Raw genomic sequence first — 17209 nt, 5'->3', positions numbered from 1 at the left:
GGTTTGTCTGCCCCCAGCCTCAGTTGGGTGGTTCCAGGGATGTAGGTATAGATTTTTTATGGGGGGTTTCGGGGGCAGGGCCAAGCCCCCACCCGCCCCTGGGGCATGGCCACGCCTCCCCAAGCCCTGCCCTCCCCCAGTGCTTATAAAGCAGCTCTCCAAGGCTGGGGACAGCAAGTTTCCCTGCCCTGCCCTCCCCAACCCCCCCCCCACCAGCTGGGCTCCCAGCTGGCAGACAGCAGCCCTTCTGCCCTCCACTCTGGGCAGAGGCATAGCTAGGGAAAATGGAGCCTGGTGCAAAATCTGAGTTTTGCGCCCCGTCCCAGGCGGCTGCTGTGATGCTGGAATCCACTCCCAAACATCACTTTCAGTGGTGTTTAAACTAGAGAGCCCAAATTCTCCTTTTAAATCCACCTTAAAGGGAGAATCTGGGTCCCCAGTTAAAACAACATTGAAAGTGATGCTGCTTTGGGGTGGATTATCCCCCACCCTGAAACAGCATCACTTTCTTTTTTTTCTTTAAACTTAAACAGAATCAATGATTTATTTAACAGAGGGGAGATGGGAAAGGGAGAAAACTTGGAGGGAAGGAATGGATAAAGCAGAAATATATTTATACAAAAGTGCTTTGGCCGAGGAATTCAGTATTTGGTTTTCAGGCACAGATTTAATACATTTGTTAGTTTCATAGTTAGTTGAGATGTTATACTGATGTTATGCTTCCCAAATAGTACAGTTTCAAATACTTAAAATGGTACTGGCATATGGATAGCCAATTCAGGGTCTCCCTTTCAATGTTTAAACTGGGGACCTCACATTCTCCCTTTAAATCCATGCTGAAGGGGGTGGGTTTAAAAGGAGAATCTGGGGAAATTTGGGGGGTGCCTGTCAGGGATGCAATTATTAAGCTAGCAGCACCGGACTTTCGGGGTATCTTTAGGACACTTTCATGATGATACCTCCCAGGTTTGGTGAAGTTTGGGTCAGGGGGTCCAAAGTTATGGGCCCTCAAAGGTGTAGCCCCCATCTTCTATTAGTTCCCATTGGAAACAATGGGGGATGGGGTCACCCCCTTTGGGAATCCATAGCTTTGGACCCTCTGGACCAAAATTCACAAAACATGGGTGGTATCAGTAAGAGACTCTCCTGATGATACCACCCAGGTTTGGTGAAGTTTGATTCAGGGGGTCCAAAGTTATGGACCCTCAAAGGTGTAGCCCCCATTTTCTATTAGCTCCCATTGGAAACGATGGGGTCACCTCCTTTGGGAGTCCATAACTTTGGACCTCCTGACCCAAACCTCACCAAACCTGGGTAGTATCATCAGGAGAGCCTCCCAAACAATCTTCGAAAGTTTGGTGCTGCTAGCCTAAAAACTGCTCCCCCTGCAGGCCAAAAACCAAAAAACACAAAAAATACAAGAAACCCCATGAACGGAGGGCGGAGCTTCAGACATACAATGGGGGGTTGAACCCGAGAACCCTCCTTTACCTACATTCTTGGGTGGTTCCATGAATGCCTATCTCTCTGCTAACCCCCAGACTTGGACTGATTGTTTCCTTCTTTACCTGTTTCTCTACCATCTCCCAGCATTAGTGGTGCTGTTGATGGGGGAAGCTGGGCTTGGCCACACTGGAGGAAGCCATGGGGGGCCCAGCTGCACCAGCAATGGGGAAAGCTCTCCCAGACGTGCAAGCAATGGGAAAAGTTACACTGGGCTGGCCCTTAGCAATGGAAAAAGCACAGCAATAGTAGGGGTAGTCTTGTGGGAAAAACAGTGGAGGCTGGCAGCAGAGGATCATTTTGTGTGCAAGTGCAGACAACAGCTCCTCTGTTTTGGCCCTTTAACACCCCTTCCCCATTTTTTAAGGTTTTAGGTTTTGGAGGGTTTTTTGTGGGTCATCCCTAGTTTGAAGAAAAATCTCCCTTCTTGCCAACTGTTTCCAATCTACAGTTATAAGTATCCACATATCAGGTTTGGTTGGGTATAAGAACATAATTATGGTACAAAATTCATTTAAGACACTATTGAAATAAATAGGCAGCATGTTTTAAATAAATAAAATAAATTCATTTGTATTTTAAGTGTGGTTTTCATGTCATGATTGTTTACCCCCTTGTGGACACTAAATTGAATATAAAAGCACCATGCAAGTATTTTATGTGTACTTTGTATCCCCCTCTTGGTGCATAAAGCAGCATAAATAAGATAACTTTGAAAAGAAGAAATGTAAAGGAACTTGCAATTTAATTCTGCATTTATGTTAACAATTGTAGAATATAATTCTTGAAAATACAGTTATTTAACTACATCTGAGTTCTGAGTCAGGCAAGAACTCTCTAGAGGGCATGAGGAGAACCACAATTCTCTGTCTACAACATATGCACAATTCTACAGAGCTGACGTCAGTGTTGCCAACATAACTTATGTGAACTGTTTTAAAGCAGTTTGATGCTTTAAAGCATCAAATAATTATTTAAAAGTGATTAAGCATAGCGCAACAGCTTGAATACCTGACTGAGACTGGAGAGTTCAAATTCCTACTCAAACACTAAATGCACTGGGTGATTGTGGCCCAATCCCACAGGATAGCAGGAACAGAAAATGGCAGCAATGGATAAATGAGCCCATGTGGTGTAGTTTAGAGCACTGAACTAGGACCTCGGAAACTCGAGTTTTGAATCGCCACACTGCTATGAAACCTTGCTGGGTAACCTTCATTCAGTCACACACTCTCAGCTTCATGGGGTTGTTGTGAGAGAAAAAATGGATAAGTGATATAGGCCACTTTGGGTCCCCATTGGTACACATGAAGTAAAATAAATGTAAGCAAGTGCAGTTACACATCTTTATATTCTGCTTTAATAGGAATGAAAATAACTAATGGGAGGGTCACTCAGGTAGAAAAGTATGACTTTAACATATTTGATCATCTCTGAACATAATCTTTCAACACTCTTATAATAAATTTACCTTATTGAGTGTCTTGATACCTATGAATGTCTGCCCAAGTGGAACAGGTCGAAACCGGCCATCAAAATAAAACAGTCCAATGTAGGGATTAACATGCAAAAATGTAGCAACATCGAGGTAATTAGGCAGAGTGGCTGAAAGGCCCAAAATTCTGATCATGCTTTGTGTAGATTCAACCTGTAATAAGAGAGAGATACAAAATTTTGTCAAATATTTTACACATTAGAGATGCCGTACAAATAAAGACTATTACTTTAACAGAACATTAGAAACTGATAAATTAAAAAAGCATAAAGACATACGAGGACACACCTGAAAATTATAAATATTTTGCTCCGGCATTTAAACAGGAAACACTAAAAATTTTCCTTTTAAGTGTAAGGCAATGGGTCAGGGAAGACACCACTTATTCTAAAGTGATTACTGACTTTAGAATAGAAAAAAATAGGTATTGCTCATGCTTCAGGTTTTTAAGTCAGATCAGAACAAGCTGATTCCAATAATACCTGAAATGTGCCCAACTTCCTATTTATTCACTGTCTTAACTCAAGCAAAGAATTGATTCAAGAAAGCAAGGAGAAAATAGCCTCACGGGAGTATTTCTGCCTGGAGTATTAAGAACTGCTTTTGATTAAAAAGGAACAATTTTAGTACGTACATCAAGTTGTCTTAAGGCAAGACTTTTCCACATTAATACAGTAACTAAATGGATTTAAGTCAAACTATAAACCAGTAATGAATCATAGGTATAGCTAATTGATAAGTTACTGTAACAATGTGAAGAAATATGGACACCTCCACATTTCTGCAATTATTAAAACTAGTGCACATTAAAGAAAAAGAAGTGTGGGAAATTTTTATGGCTAGAGCCGCCTACTCTTCCATTAAGAGAACATATAAATGTATGATTCTTATACTATTACTTCTAAGGGGATGATTTATCTTATATTATAAACAACGACAGGAATTGTGTTGTGCAGCTAAACAGAATCAGGCAAAATAAAATCTACTACACCAAGATTTACTATATCTTATATTCAGACAAGAATAGGCCAATCTGTAGATACTTTGAAAGAACAGAGATGTTTCTCCCAACTTAGGGACCCTTCAGGTTTTTATAAAACCTCAGGGGGAAAATGGAGTGGGGTGTCAAAACTCCAAAACAGACCTTCTCTTTGAGGTGCTATAGCAAGGCTGGGCTCCCAACAAGTTGCACAGATTCGCCTATGCAGCATGGTTTTCACAAGTGATGCTGCAGCTCCTGGACTTGACACAACTCCAGGCATTTCTGCTGAAGCTGGTACATCTCCCACAGTTGCTGCCATAGCCCCCAGTCCCAGAATGGAGCCTGAGTTGGCTGCTGTGGTCAGTATGGCTTCCACAATCACCATCACTACCCTCCCCTGCACCTCCGATCCCATGCTGCCCAGACTGGCCGGGCCAAAGGGAAGCCAGTCAACCATCCCTTGGGATGGGAAAAGGAAGGCAAGATTTTGAAGATCAGAGGGAAGTGTTCTTTCCAGGCCACACAGCCTGGAAAAACCACAACAACCAACAAGAAATAATACTGTTAATATATTTAAAGAGGTTGTGTTCCTAAAGGATAAAATTAGTACTAAGCTTGTTAATTGCAGCAAAAGATTTATATAATTATCAGTAGGACAGAAAAGACCACATCTCTATAAAAGTAATAGTTCCAAGGATTGTGGCCAACAACTTGCACATGATTTTGTTGTTCTAATACATGAAGAAAAAAATATTGAAAATTAGATTATGTTCGTTATGTACTGGAGTGACAAATAACTTCATGTTCATCTGCTTGCTGTATTCTCAGGAGAAAAATGAAAGTATTTTTAATTCAGAATATATTAACATGCTGCATACTATTTCTTCTACCTTTCTTTGCTTTCCGAGAGGTTCATTTCCATCTTAAGCTAGTGCTATCTGCCAAAAAAGCTTCTATCTTAAAGAGAATTTGTCGTTTTAGCTAGCAGAAAGCCCGGCCAGGTACAGAGTGTCTGTCTGTTACTGCTTATCTTCAACGTTGTGTTCACAGGTCAGTCCTAATTAGAATATTCAATGCAGCTGAGAAATCTCCAGTTGGGAGAAGTAAACTGCTAATTTGAGTTAAAAGGGGGCAATTTGGTCTGGACCTGGAAGGTTCAGTGAGAGCACTCCCAGGATTGGTGGACAGGGGTCACCAGATTAGGGCCAGTGTTTTCTATAAAAAGTCTTCAGTGTATTAGTTAGACATCTCTTTTTACCCTCTCCCTCCACTATATGCTGCCAGAGATAACTTTGATTTACGCTTTGAACTTAAGGCATCATGACCCACTATGTTGTACGGGACTTCAGTAAATAGAGAGTTAGCTTTGTTATTTTCTGTGTCTGTGTTATTGCCAAGATGCAATTCTGTTTGACTTTAAATATTTTTCTAATTTTCTCAGTAGAGCTCTGTTTTGCTTTTCTAATGCTGTGAGTTTACTGGCCAAACCCAGAAGTGCTCAGTTATGCTACTGACAGCAGCTATCCTTTTGCTGCTGCATGGTGGCAGTGGTGGGACCTGGTCCAAATTACTCATAAGCAATTTCCAGTGAATACAACTTTGGCGTGACTTGGTGCAAATTTGTTATTTTGAGTGGTGAAAGATGGACTCCATGTATAGAACATCTCCAGTCAAGAGGCCAAAGGTTCCATGACCATGCCAGAGCATTCTTGGAGCAGCTGAGGTAAGTTACATCTATAAGAGAAACTGAAGTGAACCTCCTGGACTTGAAGGAGGAAGTTTGGGGCATACGAGTCCCCTTCAGGGGTACTGGAGTTAGGGATTATAGACTCTGCTCAGTCTTGGTTTGGTAGGAAGTGATGCCCATCTGTATATCAGCAGTGTGTCATATGAAGATGAAGCAGGTGCAGGTTCTGTGGAATTCCTATGAGATCCAGTGATGCCAGAAAATGTTCCAGGACAAGGAAAGAGTCCAAGAGACAGCAACCCTTGGGGAAGCACAGATACAACCAGTCCTATACAGGAACAGTCACAAAGAGGTAAGGATGAGGTCTCCTGTGGTCACATACCTCAGGAGAACTGGCTGACTTACTGAGTGAGATGCCTGAAAAGACATTCAGAACTATCAAAAATTCAAGCAACTAGCTATGCAGTGTTTCACTCTATCAGAAAACCAGCTGCAGCTGAAACTTCACAGGGAAATTCCTAAATTAAAGAGGAAGATGATGGCTTTAATTTAAATGTTAATTTGAACCTCTGATACAAGCTGCTGGAGTAACTACTCTGGAAGATTTATGTGACCTGAATGTAAAGGAGCAGTTAAGCCAAGTCATCTCAGAGAAGTTAGGGGCGCTGATCTAGGCCCAGAATCCTTGAACTTTGACTGACATGGCTTTGCTCAGAATGGACTGTGGCGAGAAAGAGCAAAGATACAAAAGAATGGACTGTGGCGAGAAAGAGCAAAGATACAAAGTTTCCACACTCCATGGGAGAAAGGCATGTTGGTGGCCAGCAGTGAAGGAGAGATCACCTGGGGCAGTGAGGAAGGGCAGTGGATGGAACTCATCCCAATGGTCAGGCAAAAGACCTTCCCCGCAGGTGCTGTGTGCTTCTACTGCTGTAAGCCAGGGCACGTTAAGAAATGGCTATAAAAGAATGCTGGAGAAGCCAAGATCCAGCTTACTGGAGAGGCCTCTACCAGCAGTTCTTCAACTGAAGCAGAAAATTGGGAGACAGAGAGCTCTAAAGCCGATATTTCCCCAACAGCAATAGTTCAAAGGCTTATCAGCCAATCTAGACAAGTGTGGTGTGACCCTACAGTCATTGCCCAAGAACAGAAAGGCTGGAAGCTAATGAATGGAAACAGCAGAGAAGAATCCGTGGGGGAAGTCATGAGGATCAGCTCAGCAGTTGTGATAAACTAGCTGCACTTAACTGACATCAAGCAGCTCATCCGAGTAGAAGAGCAGTCATAGATAAAGAAGTTGAAGATTGAGAAAGTCTTTTTAAATAAGCTGTAATTCTGTTTGATTTTAAACATCTTTCTAATGTTGTCATTAAAGGTCTATCTTGCTTTTAAAAGGTGTGAGCTTACTGGTAGGAACACGGAAATACTTGGTTATGTTACTGATGGCAGCTAGCTTTTTGCCACCACACTGTCAACTGGTTGGATTAAGACCACTGAAAGAGGGTTAAGAACACTAGTTGGACTCTAAAATGCTTGGCCTTCAAAGGATGGGTACTTTTTCTTCTCTGTTCTGAAGAGCCACACCCAACTAATTTCAGCAGATCATCTCTCTGACTTTCAAGTGTTTATGGGCACTCCCACATATACATATAAAGATCTATGTGCACTCTTAAAAGTGAAAATCATACATTGCGTAATGCCCCTTTAAACTCTTTGCAGATCAGGATGGCTAAAGTAGACGGCACATCTACAGTTTTGCAGCAGGATTCTCTACATTCAAACCTGTCCCAGGCAACCTCCTTAATCCCTTTGCTTTGAGACATGTAACTCAGATGACTACATTTGAGAACATGTAATACTAACCCACAGATTTTCATGGAAGTATGCACATGCCTATAATTACAAGTCTTGATTATTTAGTAATTGGTTATTGACATGTCTTTAAATGTGAAAATGTAGCAACAAAATACAATTAGAATAGAGCCCATGCATAGAAACAAGTCTAAAAGTATATGTGCCTTAACTATTTAGAACAAAATGCATTTGTAACTAAGCAACTATCCCACTGAGTAAAGCTATAAATGTGTTAATTCTGCGACAAATGAACTCTGATGTTTAAAGTACTCTAGCTGCACAAGACTCCATTAATAGTACTCTTAAATCAAACAATAAGATGGGGGGGGGGGACACAGAACAGCAAGATATACAGAACAGAACAATGGCTTGGACCCCAAGTTCTTTTTCTGCAGACGGAAGGGAAGACAATTTTCACTGATTCTTCCTTCTTGATTTAGAGCTGCCCCACCATCACTCTGAAGCCTAAGATGTTCTCGGATATCCATTGGCTCATGGGGACACAATTATAGGGGACAAAGAAAACTGCAGCTGGCAGAGAGAAGCAAGAAGTGTCCATTTTTTTTTGCCATGCTAGCAGAACTGAACTGCATGGGTTCCAAGCCAATAAAAGTCTTACAATTCTGCACTGTTGTACAATGATTAAAACATCTATATTAATTCTTTGAAATTAGCATTCAAGCATTTTTCAACCTTTCGTCTGTCAAATGTGCCCAAATCAAATGTCAACAAAGGAATCCAGATGTACTGGTTTGTTGAGCTGAAGGTTTCAGATCTGCATTGTCAACCAGTTTTAACTAGTTTAAGCTTCTCATATGAGCATACGCTAAGACAAAATCTAAAATATGTTTATTCCAGCATTTTGTGAACCTTCCAATAAATTTATGAAAGCAGTCACTCCCTTTCAATGAAAATGGTGAAAGTCTGCAGAGCCATAATCCCGTATCATATATTTAAGGGAAAATTTTGATAGTCCCTCTACATGACAAAATATGTGTTCTACACATTTACAAATTTGTTTGCAGTGCTGCTCATGTTGGGTGAGTGAAAGATAAAGGAAAGTAAAAGTAAGGAAAGATGATAAATGAATCTCAGCCAACCTGAAAATAATGCCTATTCTGTTCAAGTTGGCATTCCCCTTCTGTGTTCCTCTGAAACCTACCAAAGCTAGCCTAACATTCCATAGCATTTCCTGCTTACATTTGGGCCTGGCAACATCCAAAACTCACAGTTTCTCACAAGCGAAAAGACTGCAATGAACAGCAGGCAGCATAAGAATGATCAGTATGGATGAGGAAAAACAACAACTAAGAAAAGTAGATGAGGTTAGTGATCCAGATACACACTTGAACATATAGGAAACAAACTAGTCACAGAAAAGTTCAATTTTAAAATAATAAAAAATTGAACTAACTTTTAGTAGTTCCAATTTAAATTATGAACAAAATTTGTCCAGCTCATTGATGAGAATGTTCTAGACATATTTTCACCTGAATAAGACTATCAAATGCTGCTATTACTAGCAATTCTAATGCTGTTATTTTCAGGATTTTATGGCATTATTTTACTTTGTTAGACAGCATATACATTTTCTAAATAAACAGATTCCACTACCTGGGATGCACCATAGTAACAAATATTTGACAGAACCAATTTGTTTGAAAAACTGAATGAATACTACATCTGAATGGCATGGATACTACATTTGCCCCACCATCGGTACTTTGGGGACAATACATTTCTCTTTATTAGCAGATATGACCCTTATTCTGATACCTAACATCCTGAACAGCTACTAAACAATCATCATTAGAATAAGTACTCTAAGAGGAACTCTTATAAGTTTGAGAAAAGCATCCTTAAGTATTATTAACCACTCAGATTTCATTCAGTGCTTCAGACTAACACATATGAACACAATAAGTGCTTGTGAGATTCTTCCATCTTCTGTGACTAAGTACCATTCTTAGCAAAGATTACTGTCATTTCAGTACATTAGTACTTGCTTAAGACTCTTCTGCAGATCAGCCTGCAAAATTTCAAAGCTAGCCTGATCTAAAGCTTATTTTCCGCCTGCTACTAAAGGCCTTTTACAAATTATTACAGAACCCCTCTATAAGGAAGAAGAGTAGCCTGAACTCCTAGCGGAGGAAGGGGGAAGGGAGGGAGGGAGGGGTGGCATGCAAGGGGAGGGGAGGGAGGGGAGGGGACCCGGCATCTGGACATGGCCCACCCACCCTGGCGGAGGAGGGGAGAGGGGTGGCATGGAAGGGAAGTGAGTGAGCGGAGGGGTGGCATGCAAGGAAGGGGAGGGAAGAGGCCCGGCATCTGGACATGGCCCACCCACCCTAATGGAGGGAGGGGTAGGGGAGGGGTGGCATGCAAGGGAGGGGTAGCCTAAGTACTTCATGGCTTAAGTGCTTGCTACTAAACTTGGTTGCTACTAAAGTGCTTGCTACTAAACTCTAGGCTAAACTTGGATGCAATGCATTTCTGGACCTTGAGGCAGCAGCCAATACAGCCATTGATCAGGCAGCTTCCCAACTCTGATAACAGGGAATTCCAAGGTCTGACAGAGTCTACAAGATTACTTCCATTTATTGTCCTGAGTTACTTCTGGTATACCAAAGATGGAAAATAAAAAGAAAGGTATAAAACAGGGGCCCCTAACCTTCTGAGCCTGAGGTTGCTTTGGGAATTCTGGAACACAGTGGTGGTCACAACCATAAAATCGCTGCTGCAGGAAATTAGGTTATAAGGAGCATTTCGGGCAGAAGCTCTGTTTAACAGGATGCCTTTTAAAATGAATATATTGTTTTAAAATATTTTCTGGTACACACAAAGAGAATATTCTTGTGTTGTAGGTGTCAGCTGCAGTCAAAACAACTTTTAAAAAATATCTGCACAGCCAAACAGATCTCTCTTGGCCAAAGAGAAGCCTTGGAGTGAACGCTCCATCTGGCCTCACTTGTTTTCTAAAAAACTGGATGGGTGCCAAGAAAGGTGCTCATAAGGCACCATGTTTAGAAACACTGGCTTAAAATTAGTCCTTTTGGCCAGATGGCTTTAGAAAGATAGAGTCAAGTAATCTGGTTGACATTAGCAATCCCACCACAAAGAATGCAAATAAATCTTACACAGACTTGCAAAGTTTCTTACAAGAATCAATTCAACCAAATTACAGTACTATCTGCCAGCTGCATTTTGTTCTGAACTCTATGCTTAAAGGTCAGAAAAGCAAATATGATTGCCCTAAGCACTTCTGATGATTCATGACTCTTTGTCTAATTCATGCTTGTGCTATTGCAGTGTGTCCTCCATTTACTTCCCCATCTGCCTGAGAACTGGGCAGTAATCCTGATGGGTACAAGCACAAAGGTCTACAAGGGTCTAAAGTAGTGGTTCTCAACCTGGGGGTCGGGACCCCTTTGGGGGTCGAACGACCCTTTCACAGGGGTTGCCTAAGACTCTCTGCATCAGTGTTGTCCATCTGTAAAATGGACAAATGTTAGGGTTGGGGGTCACCACAACATGAGGAACTGTATTGAAGGATTGTGGCATTAGAAAGGTTGAGAACAACTGGTCTAAAGGCTTAAATACAAAAAGATGAAAACTAAAATATTTGTTAGACTTTGTTGAATACAAAATTCTAAGGAGTTTTACCTAAACTCTGCTTTTTGACCAAACAGGCCGGTCTAGTGAATGCAGCATCCTGCCCCTAATAGATGTCAGAAGTCTGACGTCCATCTTGCAAGGAAGAGGAGATGCTATTCCAGATGCAAAGACAGTCTGCTCTGGGCACCTGTCTGAGGAATAACTACATCTATTTCCTGGAAAACCTTTTATACTAGTAACTACTCTGACATTTCTATAGAAGGTGAGTCTAGAAATTAATACAAATTCAAACACTCCTTAATGGTTAAAAACAGACTTCCTACTACTAGTTCCAACTTTTTTAACATGTATTTTTAAAAGGGGACAGGGAAAAGGGCATTTGGGAAAGTTTGCAGTAGCTCTGAAGCTTCTTATTTTAAGGGTTTATGTGTTGAGGTAAGCTAACTCAGCATGCTTGGACCTTGGGGTTGGAGTGTGCAACACTGGCCAGACACATGTATGTGATTTCTTCTTAATTAATGTGGGGCCTTTCTTTGTTTAACCTGGCAGTTTGTCTCTGACTCCTCTTCCTGTTTCCTTTCTGTTCTTTCCCTCCCTCCCTTCCCATTACCTTCCCTCCCTTCATCGACCTGCAAGGAACAGGACCCAGCTATGGGTCTCTCCTCTAGAAATCATGCCGTCTTACCTGCACACACATGCAGAGGTGCAGCTGGGCCATACTGCACCCGGTGCATTTTCTCCCCTCCCCCCTGCCGCCCCCCCCCCCCAACACACACTTACCTTAGTTCAGCCTGAAAGTGGAGACTGGAAAAGCGGCCTGTTCACTTGAGGCTGAAAACAGCCTGGTAGGAACAACACTTCCCAGGAGGACCTTGGGCCTCGCAAGGTCTCCTGGGAAGTATAGTTCCCATCAGGCCATTTTCAGCCTCAAGTGAACAGGCCGCTTTTCCAGTCTCCACTTTCAGGCTGAGTTAAAGTAAGTGTGGGGAGGGAGCGGGGGGGGGGGGGGGGGGGGTTAGGGTTTTGCTATATGAACTAATACATATCCCCAATAGTACATTATTGGAGGTCACTGTGATGGACTGCAGAAAAATGGTTAATTTCAAAGTGCAGTTCTAGCAGAGAAAATGAATCTAGAGAGTCAGGAGTGGTTGTGATTTTATCTTTATCAAGTTATTTAGATTGTTTTTCAAGGATGTTAAATGATTGTATAACCTGGGGTCCCTATTCTGATCTGAATATAGGTTATAAAGTAGCCTTATTTGTTTATTTATTTCTATAGATTCTTTATCAAACCAGGTTCTTGGTCTGTTTTGAGGAGATTTTACTACTACTGATAAATGTGCAAAATGATTAGTAATTTCCTGTTGTATTTGGTTATATAAGTTTACCCCCTCAGAGGGTGATTTAGCATTCATAATCATCTGTTTATTTGCTTGTATTGTAGGGGAGTGCAGAAAAATTGTCATTTCATGATCAATAATACTTGACCAAGTTATTTTCCTATGGAATCCTTGACTTGTATTCAAATTTATCTCCGGCAAGGCAGAATAGTTAAGAGTAAGGATAATAGGGAGATGGTCACTTAAGAAATAATTCCCAACTTCAAAATCCTCAATATGCTGGAGTAAACCTGGGGGGATCAAAAAATAATCAATTACACTGCACCCTTGTTTAGAGACAAATGTAAAGCCTAAGGGGTATGAATGGGAATGTCTATTTTGGGCCTTGAATTCCAAAGACCCTAAACAATTTTGAAGATGTGTTAATAAATCCCTCTTGTTGAAACAGGCCCCTCAATATTGTATCTCTCCGGAAACATGGTTTGCCTACTTTAACCAAGTATTTAATGATAGCAGCATACCAACGAGTGCAGACATCAATGTAGAAAACATCCCACACTGGCCGCCTGTATCTCCTCAAGAGATAAATTTTCTAATAAAAGATCTGAAATATGGCAAATCTCCAGGCCCTGACTTAATTATTTCTGAACTGATTAAATCCAACATAAGCTGGTGGTCACAACTCCTGTCTTCTGTTTTTACCCAGGTAAATTCAACAGGAAAAATACCAAAAACATGGCTCGAAGCGATAATAGTTCCAATCTATAAACAAGGTGACTATCAGGACCCTGTTAACTATCGCCCATCAGCCTGCTGTCTGTAGTGGGCAAATTATACTTGCCAGGTTCCCCTCCACCTTAAACTAAACAGGTGGGATTCAAGAGCAAGAGGTCATAGGACACGCAATCAAATAGGTTTCCTCCAAAGGAAAATCTACTTATGAGCCACGCAATAGTCCTGGCAACCCACCTGGCCCAAAACACAGGTTAAAAAAAACTTGATCAGGCAGAAGCTCTATGTTGCTTTTTTTTAGACTCTTTAAAAAAAGCCTTTGGATTCACTCATCTAGAGACTTGTTATGGAAGAAAATGGAGGATTTGGGAACATGTCCCGAATCTCCAGCAGACTGCTTTTTTTTTAATCCAGGCAAATTACACACTAACACTTCTTGCCGGGATTAAAATGCACTCAGGAGGGGGGTGGCATTGGACCAATAATATCTTAAGCAACAAAGGGGTGAAACAGGGTGTGTATAATTGCTCTGGACCTTGTTTAACATATACTTAAGGGACTTACCACTGGAACTTAGGGGATATTGATGATGGACACAGCCCCAAACTGGGAAATACACATTTACCGCACCGCTACTTTATGCAGATGATACTTTTCATTATAATGTCATACACTAGGTGTAGAGCCTGTTACGCTCAATGAACAGATGCTACAAAGTTACCTGCAAATTAAACAAGCTGGAACTTAACTCTTTGATAAATCAAAAGTTATGGTGTTTGCTAGATCATGGAAAAAACAACCCTGGAAAGTAGCGACAAAAGAAATTGAACAAGTCAAGAAATACAAATACTTAGGTATTTTGTTCACTTATAATCTTTCTTGGACAGCCCATGTCAAAACGGCATCAGTAAAAGCTACTCCAACTGTAAACGCTTTAGTGAATTTCTTTTACACCAAAGGACACCAATACATTCCAGCAGTAATCAAGGCATTCAATGCAAAAAAGTAGTTCAAGAGCTACTCTATGGCTTTCCAGTCCTTTTCTTAGCCCAAAACACCAGTCTAAACACTCTACACTCTAAATTTTTGCATAGGATTATGGGTTTCCCCAACTGCGTGTCTTACGCAGCCTTACGCATTGAACTAGGCCTATGTTCCTTAACTACCTTGGCTTGGATTAGAGTAACTATATACTGGTTAAAAATCCACCATCATTCCAAGCCAGGCAGTTTCACATGCTTACTGCTCTCTGAACTTAACACTTCAAACTGGCATGATAAAATAGTTGATAAGATTACAGAAATTGGCATATCTATGGATGAAATATCAATGTTATCTTATCTAGAGGCAAAAAAATTGTTAAAAGAAAAATTCCTTGAATGGGATTATCAAAGATCTTTAATAGCAGCAAATTCAACTTGCTCACCTCTAAATCAATCACTAGTTGAAGCAAAGGGTTGTATGTCTCATTATTTACTCTATATGATTAATTTTAGATTAAGACGTGCATTCTCTTTAGCAAGATTCAATATTTTGCCATCTGCTCTACTCGAGGGTCGATTCCAAAAAATACCAAAGACCAAAAGATTATGCCCTTGCAACAGCAGACAAGTAGAAACACTAGAGCATATCATGTTTCACTGTCCAAATAGGGAATGCTTAAGGTATAAGTATCGACCATTGTTTACATCTTTTAATGTAGATATGACAGATGATCAAAGGATAAAGTATTTCCTGGATGGATCAAATCAGGATTTTTCTGGATTAGTTGCCAAGTTTCTGTTGGATATAATTGGCACATCTGCTAAGGGAGATTTTTATATTAAATGATGGTTATTTGAGTTGTAACTATGTTATTCTGGTTGTAAAACGTTTCTGGTTACAAATTGTTTTACTGTATGATGCCAATAAAGGCTTTGTGTGTGTGAGTCAGGAGTGGGTTTTCAAGTGGAAACCCAGAGCCTGCTCTGTGAAGCCCAATGTGCCCCTCTTTAATGGAAAGAGTAGGATATAATCATATATTTGTCTGGATCTGTGAAAGGAAGATTTTCCCTTAAGAAAGTAGTTTAGTGAAAGAAGTTTTATTAGAGTCTATCTATAGTCTACAAGAACTATGGTGTCTAACTAAGAACTGTCTGTAACAACTAAGAGATTTATCCAAGTATTCCTGCCTAAGAAAAAGAAAGTTTTAACTAGCTTGTAACATCTTTTCTCTTAAATCTGTAAATAAACATTCTACCTTTGTTTGTTGGTTAATAAGCCTCAGAAGTCATTTGAGAGTGCCCAAGCCAGCCTGTCTAGAGTAAGCAGTTTTGGAGGGAAAAGTGAAAGCTCCTCAAAGTGTTAACTATATTCCCTCAGAGGTGGCAGCGAGAATAGTCTGACAGGATCTCCTGAAGAGGTTGTGGGGTGTGTGCCTGCTCTGTCTCTCCGCTGTATCCTTTACAGTCGCACATACACTAGCATTAAGGAACACAGGGAATATTGTTCAGAATAATCCATTTCATTAACAACAAGGCAGTAATGCCAGGTCTTAAACATGGGATTTCCACCTCTACCACTGACACCAATCCTACCCACCTTTTTGTTGCCACCTTCTTCATAAAGCTAAGTTTTGACAAAGAGAGAATGGTACAAAAGGACTAGTAAGAAGCTCCTCTGATATTCTCTTGTCCCCAAAAAACCCCAGTCCCTTCCCAAGATTTTCCCCATAATGCTTGGAAAGACAGAGTTCAAACTGAGGTAGGGGGATTATATCATCTATTTATATATGCAGATAAATCATAAAGACAGCTTTCAACATACTAGCAAAATGAAGACCAAGACTCACTGCTGTATTTCCATTAGAGCAAAATAATGTTTTTCAACTAATTTGCTAGGTAGGTGTTGCCAAGCTGTAGGGTTTTTCTTATGTTTTAAATATTTAAGCATTTTTCATTTTATATCCATATTATTTTCAGGAATGCATAACATTAAACATCAAAAGCTATAAATTAGTTTCAGAGAAGTCTTTTGATGTAGTATCCACAGTATATGAGCAAAGCTCAAAGCCTTTTTCCATTATAAAGTTTTGTCAATTCAATTTAAAATAACTTGTAAAGGAAGCCCTGTATAACTGACAAAGTGCATAATGTGCATTTGTGTTTCCATACTCTTTTAGCTAGGCCACAGCAGCAGGTCTGGAGAGGTAGCCTGTATATTTCCTAAATAAACACACTATATTTAAATGCAATACATTCATCCTGTAAGGAATTTATAGCATGACCATTATAAGAAAGTATCCCCAAAGACAGATGTCAGATCTGCAAACCTGGATGGATTTGATCTCACATTCCATACCCAGAATTTCTTCTCCAGTATTTAAAGAAACAGGTTTTTAATTCTTTTTGTTTGGATTATCGCCTGCTGCTTAAATTAGTGCTATTTTAGTAAGCTTCATTTTGGTAATAAAATCTCTCTTGACTCCAGTTTTTTTAATATCATTTTCATATTTGTGTCTCATGTATAATTATTCTAATCTTTCTTTTAATTGGTTTGTTAAAATTATGAAAGTAACAACCACTTTCCAAGGATTCTACTTATTGAGAAGCATTCCTTTTCAAGTATGAAACCATAAAACGTAAACAGTGAATTAATATGCCTGGAACTCAGGATGATTCTACATTATTTTTTGGCCACAACTCAAGAAAAAAGGCAAGATAGCTGTCCTGTTTAGCATGTAAGGTATGATCTAGTTTGAACAAAATCTACCACAGAATATGCATCTACAAAACTTAGATATGGTCCTAAGGTTACATTGTTTTTTATCACGATGGCTTATATTTGCAAAAATCTGATTGGGTTAAATAAAACATCTCACACTGGCTTTCTCCCTTTTCTGTAGAAATCAGTATTTTCACTTTAAAATAAGTTTACAAAACATAAAATGACAACCTACCAGCTGGTTTAGACTAGCAAAAGGAGTGCAGACAGAAGAAAATGCTTTCTACTAGCAAAAC

General features: G+C 40.2%; 1 protein-coding gene across 2 annotated transcripts in view; it reads right to left on the bottom strand.

Annotated features, from left to right (window-relative positions):
* Positions 1 to 17209, bottom strand: part of ASCC3 (activating signal cointegrator 1 complex subunit 3) — a 280545-nt gene that overhangs the window by 158051 nt on the left and 105285 nt on the right. For both annotated transcript variants that reach the window (XM_048493913.1, XM_048493903.1), the window contains exon 12: positions 2975 to 3151. In XM_048493913.1, the coding sequence (XP_048349870.1) occupies positions 2975 to 3151 (177 nt within the window). The remainder of the gene's footprint in view (positions 1 to 2974; positions 3152 to 17209) is intronic.

The sequence above is a fragment of the Sphaerodactylus townsendi genome, linkage group LG01 (assembly GCF_021028975.2).
Source record: "Sphaerodactylus townsendi isolate TG3544 linkage group LG01, MPM_Stown_v2.3, whole genome shotgun sequence".
Classification (NCBI taxonomy): domain Eukaryota; kingdom Metazoa; phylum Chordata; class Lepidosauria; order Squamata; family Sphaerodactylidae; genus Sphaerodactylus; species Sphaerodactylus townsendi.
Note: the sequence above shows the minus strand (reverse complement) of the source record. Positions and strands in the feature narration are given on the sequence as shown.